The following is a 20,655-nucleotide window of genomic DNA, read 5'->3' on the forward strand; positions in this document are numbered from 1 at the left end:
ATTTGTACATTATTATTACAACATACATTAACCACTTCAGCCCTATTTAAACGTTGGCTCTTTGAAAATAATAAGCTTGTAGATCGGATATTTTCATTTCAAACATTTGGGACATTCTGCATAACAAGTACTTTCCACTTTTGGTACTGTTGTACATTTTGATACCAATACTTTTGAACTTTTACTCAAGTACATTTTGAATACAGGACTTTTACTCGTAACAGAGCATTTCCACATTGTGGTATTGATACTTTTATTCAAGTACAACATTTGAGTACTTTTTCCACCACTGCATATCTGCAAAGTATGTGTAAACGAAGATAATGAGGATTGTTTGTTTTATCGTGGCCAGACTGGCCACATTAACTTCCGCCCCGATCGCCTGTGACGACACCGTACCATCCTATCTGCCTGTACTGTGGGTTTAGACACCCAGAAACACACACGTCGCCCGTCCTTTTCATTCCCTGTAATTCGTCTGCGTAGGGTGTGCTCCGGAGCTAGTCTCGGCACACATTTTATTATTATGAAACAAACCAAAAGCTAGAGTACAAACGCAGACATATTTTTATAAGAAAAAGTAAAATCGGTGAAGCAGGATTTCATTTGCAAAATCAAGTAACGTAAAAAGAAGATTTTTTTTTTTTGGAAAAGACGCAGCAAGCAGAGGAACGCAGGCTAAAGCTAATCCGTTAGCATCATTGTTGAAAGCGTGGGGTGATTAACGTTCATATTATTTTCCCTCCTCCTCGACGGGCATTAATATATCATTTCGTTTTTATTGTACTTGACAATATAGGATTTTGTATTACCGGCGACAAAGCGTGGTAACTTGGCTGTGAAGGAATATAAACTTAGTATTGTAGAATTGTACGAAGCCAGCACGGGTAGGCCTCAAATCCGACATTTCGCTAATCAAGCTAACTAGCCCCACGTTGCTAAGCTAGCTAAGCTAGTTCTGGACCGTGGTAAAGGTTTATAATTCTGGACGCTAGTGACTGAAAACCCTAACTTGGGAAGAACAGTCATTCCACATTTAAAGACTGGTACTGGTCAGACAGTTGCCAGCTTTTGAAATCACGTTTATATACCTTGTTAATTCAATAACCCCCTCGTGAGGAGTGAATCATGAATCCCAGCGCGCCCAGCTACCCCATGGCCTCCCTGTACGTGGGAGACCTGCACCAGGACGTGACCGAGGCCATGCTGTACGAGAAGTTCAGCCCGGCCGGACCCATCCTGTCCATCAGGGTCTGCAGGGACATGATCACCCGCCGCTCCCTGGGATATGCTTATGTCAACTTCCAGCAGCCCGCTGACGGTAGGTGTTTTTTTTCTCTTGCTGAAATGTGTTGCAGTGTAAAAAAAATAAATTGCACACGTGCTGACTCCATTTTGTGTCGATGACACACACACACACACGGCAGCGATGCATGGGCAAAGCGATGATATTGTGTGCCGGGTGAAAATTAGGGTTGGGAATCCGGAATCGGAGGAACCAGATTGGGTTCCATTTGGAACCGGTTTTTATCTCACTGTCAGAGCTGGCATGTGGACTTTAAAATTTCAAGGACCACGATCACTCTTGAGAGTGTACAAATGGAACCAAATAGACCCGTAAGGGTCCATTTGGTTCCATTTTGTACACTCTCAGAGTTAGAGATCCGTTAGGGACCATTTGAAACCCCCTACATGAATCGTTAAAGCTAACCACTAAGAAATCCTGCTTCAAATAGGACCGAGGGAATCGTTAAAATCCTAAATGATTCCAACCCTAGAAATCCACATTGGCAATATGGTATACCTATGTACTTATACATTACACTTATGAAAATAAGCGGTACGATGCTAAGCGATGCCTACAATTGCCATAACGGCGATAGATTCATCTGGCTGCGGGTCAAGCCCTTCTATCTATTCTAAAAGGCGTAGAAAAAAAAGTCTCATTTATATTCATGAAGAGTGATGGTGTCCAACGCAGAGTTTTTAAATGCACTGTATTGTCTTTTCAGCTGAACGAGCCCTAGACACCATGAACTTTGATGTGATTAAAGGCAGGCCCCTCCGTATCATGTGGTCTCAGCGTGACCCCTCTCTGAGGAAGAGTGGTGTAGGCAACATATTCATTAAGAACTTGGACAAGTCTATTGACAACAAGGCGCTCTATGACACCTTCTCTGCTTTCGGAAACATCCTGTCTTGCAAGGTAAATTGAGACATAACTGTTGTCAACATTAACCACACAAGTGTGTCAACATTAACCACTTAAACACTATGTACTTGGTTGACAAGAGTCCCTCAGGGGTCTATACTAGGAGTCCTCCTTTTCCCCTCTGTACAGAATATTTGCACGGAAATTATCCGATCTACAAGTTCGCAACGAGTCTGATCTTGTAGATCAGATGATTTTGTTGAATATTCACCCCACAGAATAGGGACACTAGGGTTCAAGTGGTTAAGATTAAGACTCTGCATGTGTAGTGTGAGAGAAAAAAGTGTGTTATAGTTACACATATTTGATTGGCATGGTGTTTTCTGATCGTTTATATGCTCAAATGTGCTTTTCCCAAGGTGGTTTGTGATGAAAATGGCTCAAAAGGTTACGGCTTTGTGCACTTTGAGACCCATGAGGCCGCAGAGCGTGCCATTGAGAAAATGAATGGCATGTTGCTCAATGACAGAAAAGTGTAAGTGGGACAATAATTACCCTCTTGAACTCAAATGTTCATTAACAATTTTAACAACAACAAAAAACCCATTTAAGACTAATGTGTTGTTTTGAGGGGTGTTGAATTGCATCTTGTATACTAACTCTACTGCTGATCCTTCCTGACCTGTTTTTGAGGGATTTGAACAATTTTTGCAATTGCATTACATACTCTGTTACTCATTTACACCCTAGAGAACGGAACCACATGCTATGCTCCCAGTCCTAATATGGTCTGGTTCAATAAGCATTATTTTTTATCTAAGTAAGAAATACGTTACCATATTTATTGTCTAGGCTTTTTTATTAATCAATATATAATGACCCCAATATTTTTTGAGTGACTCTTATAATCCCTTAATAGCTAAATTGTCACCAGTGTTTTTCTTTGTAAATCTGAGCAGCACTAAAACTAAAAGATTTATGTGACACTTATAGTAATTTTCATTACTAATCTCATCACAACAGATTTGTCGGTCGCTTCAAATCACGCAAAGAGCGAGAGGCTGAGCTTGGTGCACGTGCCAAGGAGTTCACCAATGTTTACATCAAGAACTTTGGGGAGGACATGGATGATGAGAAGCTGAGAGAGATGTTTAATAAATATGGTGAATATGGTGAATTGGGTGTTTTTTTTTATTATTGACTTTCCGTTCCCTCATGACACATCATTATTCACTTTACAAGATGTGTTGACAGCTGCTTGTCAACATGTTAAATTGACCATTGAAATTAGTTTTAATAAGGCAAATAATCTGTTCCAGGACCTGCGTTGAGCATCCGTGTTATGACTGATGACGGTGGCAAATCCAAGGGATTTGGCTTTGTTAGCTTTGAGAGGCACGAGGATGCACAGAAGGTAAGTGATATTTAATATTATTTTCCTCCCGTCATCAGATGGAAGACTGAAGGTCTTTCTTTGCCATATTTTAGAATGACATTGACTAGACAGGGAAATGACCATGTTGTTCCATTGCATTGCAGGCTGTAGATGATATGAACGGTAAGGAGCTAAATGGCAGGCAGGTGTATGTGGGCCGAGCCCAGAAGAAGGGAGAGCGCCAGAATGAGCTGAAGCGCAAGTTTGAGCAGATGAAACAGGACCGCATGACCAGATACCAGGTTGGTTGGTCTTTATAAATGTGTTTGTTTTCACTCAGTTCATGGGAAAGGTCAAATAATAATAATGCCTCTTTTTTTCCTTTAAAAAAAAGGGTGTCAACTTGTATGTCAAAAACCTGGATGATGGCTTGGATGATGAGCGCCTGCGTAAAGAATTCTCTCCCTTTGGCACCATAACAAGTGCTAAGGTAAAGACTGCACCTCAAACTCTACAATCACTCAGTTAAGATTACAATATGGGTTTGAAAATACTCATTATTTTCCATAGTAAGTCATAACTGAGGGAATGGTAGAATACTTGTTTCATTCCCATAGGTCATAAAGATCTATACTGTCTTTGATTACTTTTCAATAAAGTCACCAACATACACTCAATGTAGATAAGGCTAAACAATGCTAATCAATTTCTAACCCAATAGGTGATGATGGAGGGTGGGCGCAGCAAAGGATTTGGTTTTGTCTGCTTCTCATCCCCTGAGGAAGCCACCAAGGCAGTGACAGAAATGAACGGACGTATTGTTGCCACAAAGCCGCTTTATGTGGCCCTTGCCCAGCGTAAGGAGGAGCGCCAGGCTCATCTAACTAACCAGTACATGCAGAGAATGGCCACTGTCCGTGCCGTGCCCAATCCTGTCCTAAACCCTTACCAGCCTGCTCCACCTTCCGGCTACTTCATGGCTGCCATACCTCAGGTAAGACGGGATGATATAGGGCTGGGCATTAGGAAAACATCTCATGACTTCCTTACAATTTACTTTCAATACATGCTGCAATAAACAGACCAATATTATGTACATATGGATTATCTTAGAATGTCATGTTAACTGAACACTGTTCTCTATAAATTATGGTAATTTTGTGCATATAAATGAGTAATTGGGCCAGAGAAATGTTTCCTCACATTTAATGTGTCTTATTCTAGAGGATTTTAACCATTATCACTTCTGTAATACTACAGCATTAGCTTTTTTGTACTACAGATTCAAGTGTTTTAGGCACATGAATGAAATGAACATAAATTGTGGCTCAATGATTTGTGCATGGAATCCCAGGACAATGCAACCAGATGAAAAAAGTAAACCAATCAAACATGAGACCCATGGACAACCACATCTGCTGATTGTGCAAGTTTTAGGTTTACCACAATATTTCACTGGATTCACACAGCGTGCAAATGGCGTTAATCTTATTGAGTTAATCTCTGCTGTCTTCAAATCTAAAACATTTTTAAATCCTAAATGAACCGACATAAGTCTCTGGATTTGGAATGCAGAATATGAGGTTATAAATGATGCATGGTCCTGGATTTTTCACAGAATCTCCATCTGTGATTTCTAGATAAGCTACCAATTAAGCATGACCATTTCCCAATGTCTTTTTAAGAAAAAGTTGGCAACTGTCAGTTTGTCTTGAAGATGCTGTCTTTAAGGGGAAACTACCCACAGCTGTTGTAATTGTTTGGTCAGCTAGAGTTTTCCTAGTTGTTACTAGGCACAAAGAAAACAAGACACCTCCACAAACAGAGATCTGTGATAAACAAATACACCTCCTATAAAGGTGAAATGCAATCACAATTAATACAGATATAGAGTTTTAGCATTTAGTGAATCAGTATTCACAAGTAATGTAATGTCGCACTTAGCCACCAACACCAACTGAAACAACCTTTCTGTTGTCTTGGTTTTCTTTAAATTGAAAAAAAAAGAAAAAAGATCACACCATCAGTTCTTGACTTTCTCGATGGGTAACAGGAGAAACGGGTTGTTACTTCTCATCAGTGTGATAACTAAACCTTTTGTTTGTATATCTCCCCCACAGGCTCAGAACCGTGCTGCATACTACTCAGCCAATCAGCTGGCACAGCTCCGCCCCAGCCCCCGCTGGGCCACTCAGGGTGTGAGACCCCAGCGTAAGTAATCAGACCTGAACAGCGAGGAGGATGTCTATTACTTAAAGTGGCTATTCTTGTCAGGTGGCCTATGAATAAATGAATGTCTGGACACATGGTCCATAGAAAAAGCATACAATTACAGAAACCTAAATAAAAACGGTGCAAAAGGCCATTTAGTGATTGTGATGCTGTAGAATATCAGTTGGTGGGATAAGTGACATATTGTTTTCTCAAGTTATTTTCTCTTGACTACCCTTGAACACTGCACAAACCTCATGTGGTGCAGTGTTGATTTAAAATGTGTCTTGTGTAAGATGTTAACACATGCTGTTTTTGCTCTTCCTGCAGACTTCCAGAACATGCCCAATGCCATGCGTCCGTCCGCCCCCAGGCCCCAGACCTTCAACACTATGAGGCCAACCACTACCCAGGTTCCACGCATGATGACCTCCCAGCGTATGCGTGAGTATTTTGGATGGTTCCGAATAACTCCTCAGCAACCTCAGCAATCATTTGCTTGAATTTCTTTTGACAAGCAGCAGAACCAAAACCACACTGCAAAATAAAATCGGTGTAAATTGCATCAGTGTGTTTGTGATGGAATGTTATCTCCTCTTCCCTTAGCCACCCAGGCCCTGGGTCAGCGTCCTACCAATGCTTCGGCTACAGCTGCCCCAGTACGCGCCATGCCTCAGTACAAGTATGCCCCTGGAGTGCGCAACCCTCAACAGCACATTCCCTCTCAGCAACAGGTCGCTATGCAGCAGGTAAGAATTTCACACTGATTGAAGCAGTGTTTGATGTACCACACTGCTCGGAATAAAGTTATTGTTGGTGGGAAAAAAAGAGGTGACCAATTATAGACCCCTGGGGGTCTCGGAAGTCAATTAAGTACTATTCAGGGTTTAAGTTGTTAATGTTTTGAGCAAACATAAGGTATTTGTATTCATGGTAGTGTTGCATGGTATACTGGTAATAAAAAGTATCCAGGTCCTGCTTCACTCCTACACAATGGGCCCCTTTTATACCTAAGTCATGATTCCGTCATGGGGTTAGCTGGAGGCAAGCGGAAAGGAATATTGGATTGGAGGCTAACAGTAATCACCTCAGAACAGTGGAAGTTCTTTGGTAGCCGGCTAGCTACTCACCTACTTGTTGGGTTCCACTAATCGCGTAATAGCTGCCACTTCCAGTCAAAAAAGTACGGTTTGAGGCGATCATCAAAATTGCTCGTTTCTAGCGCACACTTCAAATCAGATAAGGTTAAATAAAGTATTGTTTGTTGAAGTTATGGATATGTCTAAAGGTTTGTCATGCCCATTCATCAGAAATGGAAAGACAATAATTGTTGATTTCTCTCATAACTCACATATTGTGTGTTGGTTGTGTATTCAAGAAGACTTTGTCCCTCGTTGGGGGTGGCAGGATGGTAAAAACCAGGTTCAGCAAAGCTGGCATGAATGTATTGATTGCTTATCGTGTTTATCAAATTACTTTGCCTCCATTTACGCTGTGCCCACACAAAAAAAACCTGTCATAATCTTATCTAACAGTAAAGCGGTCTATACCAGGTTTGTGCAAAACGTGGTGCTTGATGAAAATGTGCCCTTGATATTGAATTCCTTGCAAACTAAAACTGCACCTTGAATGGATAATGCAAGGAAAAATTGTGTGATATGTTGCAGAATCTTTGAATAGACTGACAAGTAATCACCCCAGCATGGTCTTTTTAAAACATGGAGAGAAGCTGTGCCGACCATTCACCAGACATTTCTTATGAAGCAAATGACGAAGAAAAAAATTATTTTACGCCAGCTTGCGGGCAGGAAATACAATCTAATCAATCACGAGTTACACCCAATCCAGGGGTTTTCTGTCTGAAAATGGGGCTTAATCTCAATTTGACATTTTAAGGCATGAGCATTTTGTTTTGTTTTCTTTCCTTGTTTTCTTCACAAACAAGGCTTTGATTTTATAGAATGGACAATGATCAGACATGAAGTACTTTTCACAAATTTGACAGCATGACTGTTCCCCATGACCCAACTGTTGGGGCTGTCCCAAACCCTTTTTTCAAGCATTTTCCGAACAAATATGTATATATAGATTAATTTGGTCAAAAACAAATCAAAGCTCTTTCAAGTAAGATAGTTATTCTTCAGAGGCCAGAGGTTTATCATATTAGACATATTATATTGCCAATGTGTGACAGTTGTAGTGTATTATTGTGATAATGTTTGCCTAGGTTTGTTGTAAAGATTGCCAAGTCAATTTATTTGACTAATTATTTTTGTGCAATTCCAAATGATTACTTATTCATCCAAATCCAAAGTATTCTAATTGAGGTGCCAAACCCGTTACCCCTACCAAAGTCAAAAGTTTGGTGTTGATCTAACTCATAATTCATTGTTTGTTTGAACAAGCCAATAATCTTGCGATATAATGTCCTTCTCTCCAGCCTGCAGTGCATGTCCAAGGACAGGAGCCCCTGACTGCTTCCATGCTGGCTGCTGCCCCTCCTCAGGAACAGAAGCAGATGCTGGGTATGTACATTCTCTGTGTATCATGTGTTGCCTCTGATTCAGGCTCTGTCCGGTAATATGAACACTTCTGTGTAATCTCCCCATTTTTCAGGTAATGGATATATGTTGAGTTGTCACATTGTTATTTGACCTATTTCCCTGTTGTTCCTACATTGAAATGAGCAGTCTTTTGAGTGTGGCATTTACTAAAGGTGGCTTGTTATCCTCTCTACTCCCTGCAGGTGAGCGTCTGTTCCCTCTGATCCAGAACATGCACCCCAGCCTGGCAGGGAAGATCACTGGTATGCTGCTGGAGATTGACAACTCCGAGCTGCTCCACATGCTGGAGTCTCCAGAGTCTCTGCGCTCTAAGGTCAGTTAAAACATTTCACTTAAAGGCTTTTTGGAAGTGTAATTGTTAAGAATATTTTACAAGCTCTGTTTTACTGCATTCCTATTGAGCTTGAATCAGCGTCATACTTTCTGGATTGCGTGCAACTACTCTGAATATAGTATGTATGAAAATGCTTTTCTCTACCGTGGTTAACCCAGTGTTTTGTTTTTAGGTGGATGAGGCTGTTGCTGTGCTCCAGGCACACCAGGCCAAGGAGGCCGCTCAGAAGTCCACCACCCCTGCTGGGGTTCCTAGCGTCTAAGAAAGGTGAGGGCAGCATGTGATTTGGTGTTGAATTAAGTAAATAATGAATTTGATGTCGTAAAGGAATTGAATGGAGTTTGTGCTGTGTTTTGAATCGTATGTTGGATATTCACATTAGAATGTTTGTTTTTGTTTTTTCCTTCAGATCGAGCATCTTGAAACCTGCTTCACCGATAAAAAAGATAGAAAAAAAAATTTAAACATTGAAAAACCGAAAACTCTGAAAACATTGCAAAATGATAAATTATTTCTTAAAAAAGACAAAAGAAAACAATTGACTCTGCCAGGTCTAGGAATGGTTTGACTAGGCCTTGAATAATAAATAATAATAAAAAAAAAAGCAAAAGCTTGTTTAAAAAATTGCAAAACATAAAATCTAAATGAGAAATTTGATGATGAATGCATTCCTGTTTTATGTCATTTTACTGTGTAAGTGCTCAGAATATCAGCTATTGTGTACAGGAAGCTGATAGCTGAGCATTTTGAAAAGTAATTTGTATCGTAAACTACTGGCTGTAATAAACTCTCAAACAATTTGTATGCCTGGTTTCTTTCATGACAATTATTGTCGCTTTTGGTTTGACTAGCACATTTTTTATTTGATTACTGTATTTGTCAATACAATTGGCCTATTATACCAAGAAATAGTAAGAGGAGATCATTCAGTAATCTATTAATGGGATAATCTCAGCTGTAATGTATGTTATAATTGTGTATGTCCACCAGGTGGCACTGTAGTTTGAATGAAATTATTGACCTAGCTGTGGCACTTAGATTTTAGTGATGTGTTGGCCACTGCCCTAATGTATCATTTATTTAAATATATTGATGCCATGTGTATTTAGATTGAGATTTGTACCTTTTCTTTCATTCTGTCATGTATGTATGGCTTCACCTTAATGCATGCATTGCTATTTCTCCTAGTCATGTGTGTTTAGAGTGCATTTTGACTTAATGTTCAGATTTATCCTGATGGATAGTGGGGTAAATGACTGCTGCATTGTTTGTGTAGATCGTAATTGATAAGTATTTACATAAAGTAGGTCAGCTGTGCATAATCAAGTGCCTATTACTCCCCTGAACATTTGATTTTGCAGAAAGATTACGTATGTGCCTATGTGGCTCCTATGCCATAATCTGCTTCAAGAGAAGACTAGACTTCAAATGGGGGAGAATTAAAGTGTAATAAGACATCTGAAAATGTAAACATTTACAGCTGTGAAGAAAATTGTCAACGATCTTCTATAAACTATGGCTTGTTTAGCCATACTGTATAATACAGCCATAAAGTGAGAGGAACACCCATGCCCTGTCCTGTCATGGACCCTACTGTAAGAAGGGGGGCAACCTTCAGTTGGCATGTGTTCACTTCCCTGTGTTTACATTTGTGGCCGTGGTCTGTTTACTGTTACAACCCCATTACTTCAACAGTTATTCCAACTGCTCCACTTATTCGAATTGAGCGATATTACCAATTTTAATAGCTGTGAAAACACTATTTTTTCACATCTCTTTCAATGATTTTTTTGGTACAGTAGATTTTCTACTGCTTTTAGGCACATGATGGGCATAGCACCATTTGACCATTTTGACCACTAGCACCAAAAGATGTTCCCCAGTGATTATGAGCCAAATAACCACTTTTTATGCAATTTATCACCATTTTTGTTTAGAGTGCAGACTGAATATATCCTCATTTTAAACTGTGCACTGTTGTGTACAGCCGATGTATTTCAAATCTGATGCTGTGTATGACTACTAACCCAAAACCACTATCCATCGTGAGCTTCCCTGAGCTTCATAGTCTACATATTGCATTTACTCTGTTATGTCTACAGATACATTATAGCCTAAGAATGAAGGCTGTGGTAACCTGTGAGTGTTGATAAACAACATGACCTGCATCTATTGAAAAATAGTATTAAATCATCAGATTACCCTAGATTCCTGCTACCACATGATTTTTACCAAAACTGTTTCAGGGAGTTGTTTTTGTCCTTCCCTATTAGGACTTCCTGCAAAGAACACGTTTAGACGTTTGTGGTATAAGTAAACAAGTTTACGAAATGTCAGTTGATATATTGGGTAATAATTGTTAAAAAATGCACCAGGTCATTCACCACTTCCTCATCTGTCTTTTCAGATAATGATAAACTCACTGAGACACATCATGTAATCCTCTCTAGCCTGGATTAGATGTGTATGTCTGAAGCAGCCCAACTGCCTATCCAATCCAAACCAAACATTTTAGCAAATATTGTGGCATTTATATATGTTCATAATAGCTCTATGTAAGATATGATTGTATTTCAGTGGTGGCTGACTGTTACAGTACAGCTTTTGTAACTTTCATCTACTTCATCTCTGGGATCATACAAAACTACCTGCATGCTTTATGATCTTTGTGTCCTTTGTGGCTATTTAAATCTACTTACATTTGTCCATAAAATTACTTTGTTCAATCTCAACTCATCCTTGATCTCATAAAGGGGATAATAAAATCTATTAGTGAATTTTTATAACCGACCTGGTTAGTTAATTCAAGGGATGATAGGTTTTATGTCTACCTTATCTGTTGCTACGACAAACAGGATCATGGTGACCTGAAGATTTGAGACCACAGATGTCTGACAGACTGATGATTAACACTACCCTACTACTACCCTACTGAAAAATATGTGTTGATGAAGATTTACACACACACACACACACACACACACACACACACACACACACACACACACACACACACACACACACACACACACACACACACACACACACACACACACACACACACAAACAGCTCTGTTAATCATATTGTATGCTATTATGTATACCCCGCATGACGATCCATTATGACATTTTAATGTTCTCATTGTGAGGGTGTTGCTACCTTGGCCAGCCATAGAGTTAAAGTGGCCAGCCGGTTGCGTGGTTGAGATGTCGCGATGCTATTTGAATGTGCGAGATACAACGAGAACAGCAGACAACGAACGAACGAGCTCGAGCTGCAGTGTTGCCATGTCCGCTTATTATAAGCGACTTTGTGCGTGTTTTTCTGTACATCGCTTGTAAATATTGGTAGTTGCAGTTTGCGGTTTTTTTGGGCTCGTTTCTGAAATGCAGTTGCTTATTTGGGCTTGTTTCTAAAGTGTAGTTGCTTATTTGGTCTTGTTTCCATTGAAAAATAAAGAAAACATTTAAACCAGTGGTTCTCAAATATTTCCATGTCATGGACCCCCAAATTCATTTAGCCCCATATAGTACCTCTCCCTCCGCTATGTAGCTCCGAGATGAGGTCCTATATCGTTCTCTGCCGTTCGGCTGAAAAATGTCCGCACATTTGCCACTTTACATGTTTCTTACCCCTTTCTGCACATCCGATCCAAAAAGTGAAAGTATTCTGAAATGATCACAGATGTTTGAAATTTTAACTCACCATAAAATCTAACAAACGAGTTGAAAAAAGCACTTTATTCGCCTCTCTCCTCAGCCGGTTCAATAATATTATGCATTAGAAGATGCAATTCAACATTTGACCAGTAGGGGAATCAGTAATGTTATCTCTATGGGCGCAACTCTTGCGCAATGTCTTAAAAACATGTAACCGGCGGAGGAGAGAGGCGAATAAAGTGCTTTTTTCAACTCGTTTGTTAGATTTTATGGTGAGTTAAAATTTCAAACATCTGTGATCATTTCAGAATACCTTTACTTTTTGGATACGATGTGCAGAAAGGGGTAAGAAACATGTAAAGTGGCAAATGTGCGGACATTTTTCAGCCGAACGGCAGAGAACGATATGGAACCTCATCTCGGAGCTATACAGCGGAGGGTGAGGTTCCGATTGGAGCTAAAATTCATTATGTATTTGTCCCTAACCCCTATCAGAAAATGTTTTGTGCCAGGGAGCCCCACATACCAGATTTGTGTTGTTACAATGTTTCAAAAAATATTCCAAATATTCCACATTTTATTGCAAGAGTTTTTGAAAATAGCAGATCTACAAGCTTGTGAGCTTGTAGATCGGCTATTTTCAAATAGCCGAGGTTTAAAGTGCTCTTGTGACCTAAATTGCTTCTTATGGGCTTGTTTCTCTTGCAAAACCTGGCAACACTGGGCTCGAGCTCTGGCTGTTGTGGTTCAAAGCAGAGCAGCAGAGACTTGAGGAGGAAGGACCTGCGAGTCACAGAGACGACCGAACCGAACAAACGAAAGAAATGTTAGAATAAAACGTCTGTTAAACTGTCAAATTAGCCAACACCGTAGTATCGGCACGAAGGATTAACATACCTGCGTTGGAGACAGACAACACTGTTTGACTGTTTTCGTCCGGGGAAGTGTCAATAGCAACAAAAAGGTGCGTTTTCATCGTTTCTAATTTAGCGTTAGCCCCAGCAGCTAACATGGCTAGGCTAACATTCAATACATTTGGCTAACGCTAGCTGACTGTCATTTGTGATTATTAACATCAAGAAAGCAAGCTCTGGTCGTGCAGATATTGTTATTATTATCACAATATCACACCGTTTTAATGGCCCGTCTCAACGTCAGTGTCACATTTGAACGTACAGTTGCCGAGATCATTCAAGACAATTGTAACGCAAGTTAATAAACTAGCAATCTTAACATTAGCCAGTCTGAATGAATGCTAGCCAATAGCCATCTAGTAAACAAGACAACATCATATTAGTTTGTAAAATGGTGTTACACCTATAGTAGGTCAATAACTGGATACGTTATCTATGACAGTGGCACCAAATGTCCTGTTTCTCGCTAACCCAACACAATATTAGCCAGCTGCTCCCAATATCATTAAGTGTGTTTCCCCTTTCTCTATTTCATGTGAGATAAGTGACATGGATAACTTAATAGCCTTGGATCAAGACTATCTTTATCGATTTTCAAAGTAAAAGTCAGACTCGATAAAATACATTTACGATAGTCTTTATCTAAGGCTACATAACTAACTGAACACGGATGCAATCGTGTTATAAGCCAAATCTGAGAATTGGGTACGACTGGAATGCATTGCATACTACTCAAAAGTCTCAAATCCTACATTCAGTGAAAAGTTAACGACCAAAACGAGAACATTGTACAGCAGTTCAACCTCCTAGCCTATATCTTCTGGTTGTTGGGTGATAGAGAGTTTCGTGTTTACAGTAGTAGACACATTTCTGTTCCGACTGAGCCTTAAATATGTCGGTGCCTGTGTCTGGATGACTGAGGCACCGTGGAAATATATTTTACTTGCCTTGATGTGTTTGAACAGGGATTGGCCTGTTTCAAGGGAGACAATAACCTAAATCTGTCCATTAAATTAAATTGCTGTATTGTGAATTTACTGAGAAAACACCTCACTTTCATCACTTGGCCTTGGATCAAGACTATCATAGACGTATGTAATCGAGTCTGACTTTTACTTTCGTTTCTATGCAAATGTCAAAATCGATAAAATACATCTATGATCGTCTTGATCCAAGGCTACTGCATCACCTACTCGTTTAAGACTGCCTTGAAAAGACACCTTTTCTCTCAGGTTTATAACGAATAGTTGTTTGTTGTTTTGTTTGTTGGTTGGTTAATTGTTTTTGATGTAAAGCGTCCTCCTTGGCTTCATGAAAGGCGCTATATAAATTCTAGCTATTATTATTATTGGTTGCCAGTGGTTTATTGATACAACACCAGATCTATTTATTCAAAGGACCGTGTGTTTAAAGGACAACTTTGTTTTTTTACAACCAAGGTTTATGTTTTAGATTGTAATTAAAGTAAATAAAAGATGAGTGTTAAAATTTTAAAATGTACTGCTTTCTATAGTTTTAGCAATTTTCGCGATCTTTTTACAGTGGGCGGGGGCATTCTGTCCGGTGGCTAAATATGTCTTTTTTTACACAATAACCCGGCGTTTTCTTTATTATTATTTACAGTAGTTCTTCTAGCCCCCAATAACTCACATCTGGCCATCAAAGACCACAGGACCTTTTTTATTGTGTAAAAAAAGGCATATTTAGCCACCGGACAGAATGCCCCCGCCCACTGTAAAAAATATCGCGAAAATTGCTAAAACTATAGAAAGCAGTAAATGAAAAAAAAAATAACACTCATCTTTTATTTACTTTAATTACAAGCTAAAATATAAACCTTGGTTGTAAAAAAACAAAGTTGTCCTTTAAGCTCTCTGGAAACCTTAATGTAAATGCTTTTGAATGCAATCATGTGTTATTTATTGTGGCTTTACCCGGGGATGGCAGGAAACATTGAGCGATACCTAGTAAATGCTGGGCTACCGAGTGTAAATTGTCTCAGAAATATCCAAGAACAGGGTTGCAAAATATTTATGTTCTTCCACTGAAAGACAGTGGCTTCCCTGTGGTGCTGACTGATGACATTATTTTTAACCACATACCTTTATCGATATTGTGGGGATCATGACTATTCAGTAGAATACAAACTGGCACTACAACATGAACAAAGATTTAAAGGTGTGTGGGTGGGTGGCCAGAGCATATGGCCTTCTACACTCACATTTTAAATACAAATTTAATATCGGTGTGAACAATAAATCAGTGGTGTTAATCAAACTCATTAATTTAATAGATTAGATTAGATTTTAGTAAAATAAGTCCATATTTTGGGCAAAATGTGAAAAAAAAAAGAATCGAAAACTTAAATAGTAAATAGCTGATCTACAATACAAAATGGGGCTTATATGTGTGTGTATATATATATATATGTGTGTGTGTGTATGTATGTATATATAAATATGTGTGTGTGTGTATATGTGTGTCTCACATATTTGGAGACAGACACAAATATTAAGAAATTAGAATATTCATGCTCTTCCCTTATTGATAGTTTGCCTATAAATAATATTGGTATGTCAACATCTGTAAACAATAAAAAGGCTCGCACACAATCTGGCAATTTGAGGCTCTGGATGCAAAAAATATAGTCTTACTGTGACAAGTGACATGGTGAAATAAAGTGATAGAGTGAACGTTTCGGTCACCAGACCATTATCAACACATTTTATGTCAACATCTGTCCTGCTTTCAGACGACCTCTGAATTACTAGCCAATGCCAACTGACATGATCAGTGGTGTCAGGAGGAAATAACCTGTCTTACTGTTCATGCATTATTTTTGTATTTACACATCAATTTCATTTCCGAGCCGACATTTAGTTGAATCTGAAGGTCAATCTGCATTGAATGGACTTAGACATTATTTTTAATCATTTAATATGGACGCCAGGCTTGCCAGCACAGTGATGCAGTTCTGGTGTCACGCTGGGTCACAAATAGGTCTAATATTATATGTAATTATATTTTAGATTTTTTATATATATATATATATATATATATATATATATATATATATATATATATATATATATATATATATATATATATATAGTGCTCTGATGCATTTCTAATGGAGACTCTCTGCGATTAACCTATCTGCAGGTGACACCCATACTCTGTGTATTTATTGATGCTGAAAGCCACCCAGAAATGTAATCATGACTCACTATTTCAGAGAGCCCAGAGAGTGTGTCATTCTATCAGAGAGCCCTCGCTGGTTGAACAGCATTTTGTCTGTGTGTTCTTCTAGCAGCCAGGGACAGGTCATTGGCCCTCATGGCAACCTGGTCTATGTTCCCTCTGTGTGTTTGTTAGGACCTCCCTTGCCCCCTCTAGGTAAACACAGCTGCAGGGCAGGGTGATGGTGGCTTGGCCAACCCATTAGGGTGTTGTAATTTATTGCCCCAATAATGAAAATCACCCCATACCCCCAGTTCCTCGCTTGTCCCCCAACCCAAGGTTCTGAAAGCCAAATCTCTTAACCAATTTTCCACCCCACCAGGGACCAGTCTGTCCCACCAGTCTCCCTCCTTCCATCACTCCTTATTTCCCCCAAGCAAAGGCCACGAAAGGCAGATGCTAGACTAGAGTTTGTTTTTCCTCTTGGGGGAGCAAAACAATTGATATTCCAGGAAGTGTAAAGGTGCTGCTGCAGCTTGTTTCTAGCTGGCTGGGTGATGGTCTTGCCCGTGTGTGTTGGGCACATTTAGAGCCTCTTGCTTAGTTTTGCCTCTTGCTCAGAGGTTACATTGATTCACAGATGTCTGTAAAGCAAATTATTGCGCTAACTCTGTTAGAGAAAGGAGCCGCATTGACAATGAGGATTCATATAAGAGGGTTAAATACTTGACTGTGCCGTGTTTTCTGCAGTCTGGTGCCTTCTTGACTCTCATGCTGCAGGTGGCTGTTCTGGTGCCTATACGGTGGCCCCTCAAGATGTTTTCGAAGAGGCTTTGAATTTTCTAGTGGGTATCAGTTACTCCTCTGCTCCCCTGCCTTGTTGTAATCTGTGAAACGAGTGTCAATCTCAGCATACTCAAGAGGATGACAAATATCTCTCAGGTAGTTGACGAAAATGCCAGCTACTGTCACAACAGAGGGCACCCACATAACTGTAGCCCCTGAACTAGAAGATATCTTTAATGAACTTTATCTAGAAACCTTTTCCAGTAAAAGAGCACTTCATGGAATAATTAACAATTTATAGGGGATAATAGTCCTAAAGCCTGTAACATACCCTTAAACCCTATATGCTTCGTTTACCGGGGTACCACAGGGGTCTACTCTATACAAGGCCCATCCTTTTCCCCCTCTACACTAAATCCCTTCGCTGATATTAGCCGATCTACAAGCTCACAGTCGCAATGTGTCGACTTGTGAACTTGGGAATGCATTGTGGGCCTGCCCTGTAGATCACCTATTTTGGCAGAATGTTTGCATAGTATGACATGCCCAGAGAATACAGTGCTAGGGTTCAAGTGAACATAAGTATGCGGGATTGCGGATGCTTTGAGCTACACAAAGCTGATCTAAAATGTGTCGCCTGAAATTCTTAACTCAACGAAAGTGTGACATAACATGTGTTGTAGTGTGGGTGTCTATTAGCAGGCAACAATAGGATGTTGCAGTCTGATTAGTTTTTTTGATATACACACACACACACACACACACACACACACACACACACACACACACACACACACACACACACACACACACACACACACACACACACACACACACACACACACACACACACACACACACACACACACACACACACACAACTGAGCCGAGCGTCATTTTGCAATATACGTTAAGAATGTTTCCAGCCTAAGATTTCCTTAGCATTTAATAGTCAGGGAAAGCCCCTCTACTGGAGCCACATCATGCAGCTTTCACACATTTGTTGCCTGTTAAATTGTGAGAGGAAGGACACTGATAGCATTTTCCTTGGAACATCCCAACGCATAGAACGTCTGTATCGGGGTGGGGTTGTAAAGACGAAGTACTCAGGGGAGCTCCGGGGCGGTTGCTAATTTATCAGAGGACTCGCAAAAGCTCCGGTCTGTGTGTGGGTGTGAAGAGGCTCAACTAGTGTCCCTGCTCTCCCAGACTGGATGGATGGAAGGAGGAAACCCCCTCTCCATGGAGATAACAGGCAAAACAAATCTTTATCCCATTCTCATTTTACCAAGTCGTTCCTCTTCGTCCTCCCCCCGTCTGTTTCACACGCTCTCTCTGGTTGTTTAAGTTCTCTCTCTCTCAGCTGAGCAGGAATGCCAGGGTGCTTACCTCATTTCCTCCCCTCTGGAGTGAAATGAGGGAGGAAAAGAAGAGGGGGTCGGAGGAGGGAGGGAGGCTCCAGGAAACTATACTGGCCTTGTTGGATTTGGAAACTTTTCCTCTTCTGCTCGCTGCCTCGCCTCTCGTCTCGTGCCTTCAACAACGGCTCCCCTGTTAACTGTAACACTGCTATAGTGAGCATTGTCTTCCCTTTGTTTTGTTTTCAGTATATGCCTGTGATGTTGCTTAGTCTCAGGATTATCAGGATAGTATTAAATCCTTAATATTTTCTGAGGTAATGCTTATCAGAGACTTTCGTTAAAACTAGGTGATTTTATAGCTATCAATGTTGCCAGATTTCACGAGAGAAACGAGCATGGAGCACAGGGTGTGTGCGTGCGCATGGGGGAAGGGGAGGGACAGAGGGAATGCTGTTGTGGACTGCTCCTGCGGAAAGCCTGTGACATGAGCTTAGGTTTTGACAGACTGTGGAGCTCAGTAAAACCTAATTCTTGTCTCCGCCAGGCCGAAAGGCATGGCCAAGACTATGTTTTGCACCCTGTCCGTGCGTGTGTGCGTCCGTGTCCGCTGTCCATCTTTCCATCTGTGAACAGCTAATCTCTGGCACCGTTGGCTTGCTCACAGGGAAACTGTGCACACACTGCCCCAAATATTTCACATGGGCCTGTTATAGCGCCACCAGGAGGCCAATTTTTGCTAAACATTTTTTTTTACAGTACTCCTACAGATTTTGTCCAAACATCACGCAAATGGGTGCACAGTATCTCTATAGTCATTAAACGAAGTCTTTCAGATTTTTCATATTCCATCCTGATTGGCTAAGATTGGCATGAGTGCTCTGTTTTAAACAAAATCTTTCAAATCATGAACACAGCGTGCAATTTGCATGAAATTTTGCAGGTACATTCCCACTAGGCCGAGGAAGAAATGCCATGCCATTTTCAAATCAGCCTCATGGTGGCGCTATAACAGGCCGATTCGTGTTTTTACCTATAACTGCACCGATCTGTGTAAAACTTTGTATGCACACTCCTTAGAGGCCAAGGACAAACCTTTGCCATGCATTTTTCACATCTACCTTTTGTAGCGCCACCAGGAGGCTGACATGTGTAAACCCAATTTGTTATATTACTCCTTCAGATTTTATTAGAATAGTCAAGTGATCAAGACAGATCCGTCCGATTTTACATGTTCCATCCTGATTGGCGAATTGCGTACATTGCTGGCCCACAATAACCTACCTGACCTGGCGGAGACCTGTGCTCAGAGGAGCATGTTTTCTAGTCTAACATTGTGTAAGACAATTTTAGGATGCAAGCCCAAATAAGCAACTACACTTTGGAAATAAGCCCAAATACCAGAAAATACCAGTATTTACAAGTGACTTTGCAGAAAAACAAGCCCAAAATGTATAATAAGCAGACTTGGCAACTATGATAGCTATATTTATGTCATTTATAGCCTTTGCTCCAATTCCTCTCTTGTCAAGTTAACAAGAGTTTGTGTTGGTCAACCACCTTCTTAGGTTTTGTTGTCAGAGTGGTAATTAAATCTAAATGTCTTTGTCCACAGAATACACTTGCACAAGGTTAAATCCCTCATAGAAACACAGACATTGATCGACCACACCCACAGCTTGCGGCTTGCTCTGCACTTGGGTGAAGAGAGAGAAAGGAGGAAGGGAAACTGTTTGGCTGCCAGGCTGCCAGCCCACATCAGTCAATTGCTGTTGGGCTCGCCTGCCAGGGGTTGATGCGCGTGTGCGTGCGTGCATCAATGTGTGTGTATGTGTTGCAGTTAGAGCCTTGTTAATGTATTGACTGTCCCTAGCCCCACAGAGGCCCAGGAATGTGCATAGAGGCAGCATTACACAGGAGACAGGCAGGCTAGGAATGCAGCCTGAGTGGACACTGACCGACTGATGGCACTGCCTCAGATCAGCCGCTCTGAATTTTACTGCTCCCATGCTGTATGTGTGTGCCTGTTTTTCTGCCTCTGCTTGGCTGTATGTGAATGCGTCTCTTATCTTCCACTGTTTTATCTCCCTGCAGCTCGGTCTCTTTGCGAGCTGGCGTAGT

General features: G+C 40.5%; 2 protein-coding genes across 3 annotated transcripts in view; both read left to right on the forward strand.

Annotated features, from left to right (window-relative positions):
- Window positions 1-444: 444 nt before the first annotated feature.
- Window positions 445-9,436, forward strand: LOC311042031 (polyadenylate-binding protein 1A). Of its 2 annotated transcripts, none has more exons than XM_084052538.1 (15): window positions 445-1,321; window positions 2,013-2,206; window positions 2,572-2,687; window positions 3,176-3,324; window positions 3,472-3,566; window positions 3,692-3,829; window positions 3,922-4,017; window positions 4,249-4,521; window positions 5,648-5,738; window positions 6,069-6,182; window positions 6,345-6,487; window positions 8,179-8,263; window positions 8,485-8,615; window positions 8,809-8,903; window positions 9,046-9,436. In XM_084052538.1, the coding sequence occupies exons 1-14, from the start codon at window positions 1,129-1,131 to the stop codon at window positions 8,896-8,898; spliced, it is 1,908 nt and encodes a 635-aa protein (XP_083908664.1). In that variant the 5' UTR covers window positions 445-1,128; the 3' UTR covers window positions 8,899-8,903; window positions 9,046-9,436. The 2 variants fall into 2 exon arrangements, with proteins under 2 accessions (XP_083908664.1, XP_083908665.1); XM_084052539.1 differs by having other exon boundaries at window positions 3,176-3,315.
- A 3,627-nt stretch (window positions 9,437-13,063) lies between these two features.
- Window positions 13,064-20,655, forward strand: part of rnf19a (ring finger protein 19A, RBR E3 ubiquitin protein ligase) — a 45,169-nt gene continuing 37,577 nt past the window's right edge. The window contains exon 1 of the mRNA XM_084052057.1: window positions 13,064-13,260. The gene's annotated coding sequence lies outside the window, so the exon portion shown is untranslated. The remainder of the gene's footprint in view (window positions 13,261-20,655) is intronic.

Source organism: Gymnoscopelus microlampas (genome assembly GCF_963454915.1).
Source record: "Gymnoscopelus microlampas genome assembly, chromosome: 3".
In the NCBI taxonomy this organism is placed as follows: domain Eukaryota; kingdom Metazoa; phylum Chordata; class Actinopteri; order Myctophiformes; family Myctophidae; genus Gymnoscopelus; species Gymnoscopelus microlampas.

Coding starts and splice junctions, on each gene's coding strand:
- LOC311042031 (XM_084052538.1), top strand. CDS start 1,129: ATGAATCCCAGCGCGCCCAGCTACCCCATGGCCTCCCTGTACGTGGGA. Junction 6,183..6,344: donor GATGACCTCCCAGCGTATGC/GTGAGTATTTTG, acceptor CTCTTCCCTTAG/CCACCCAGGCCCTGGGTCAG. Junction 6,488..8,178: donor AACAGGTCGCTATGCAGCAG/GTAAGAATTTCA, acceptor CCTTCTCTCCAG/CCTGCAGTGCATGTCCAAGG.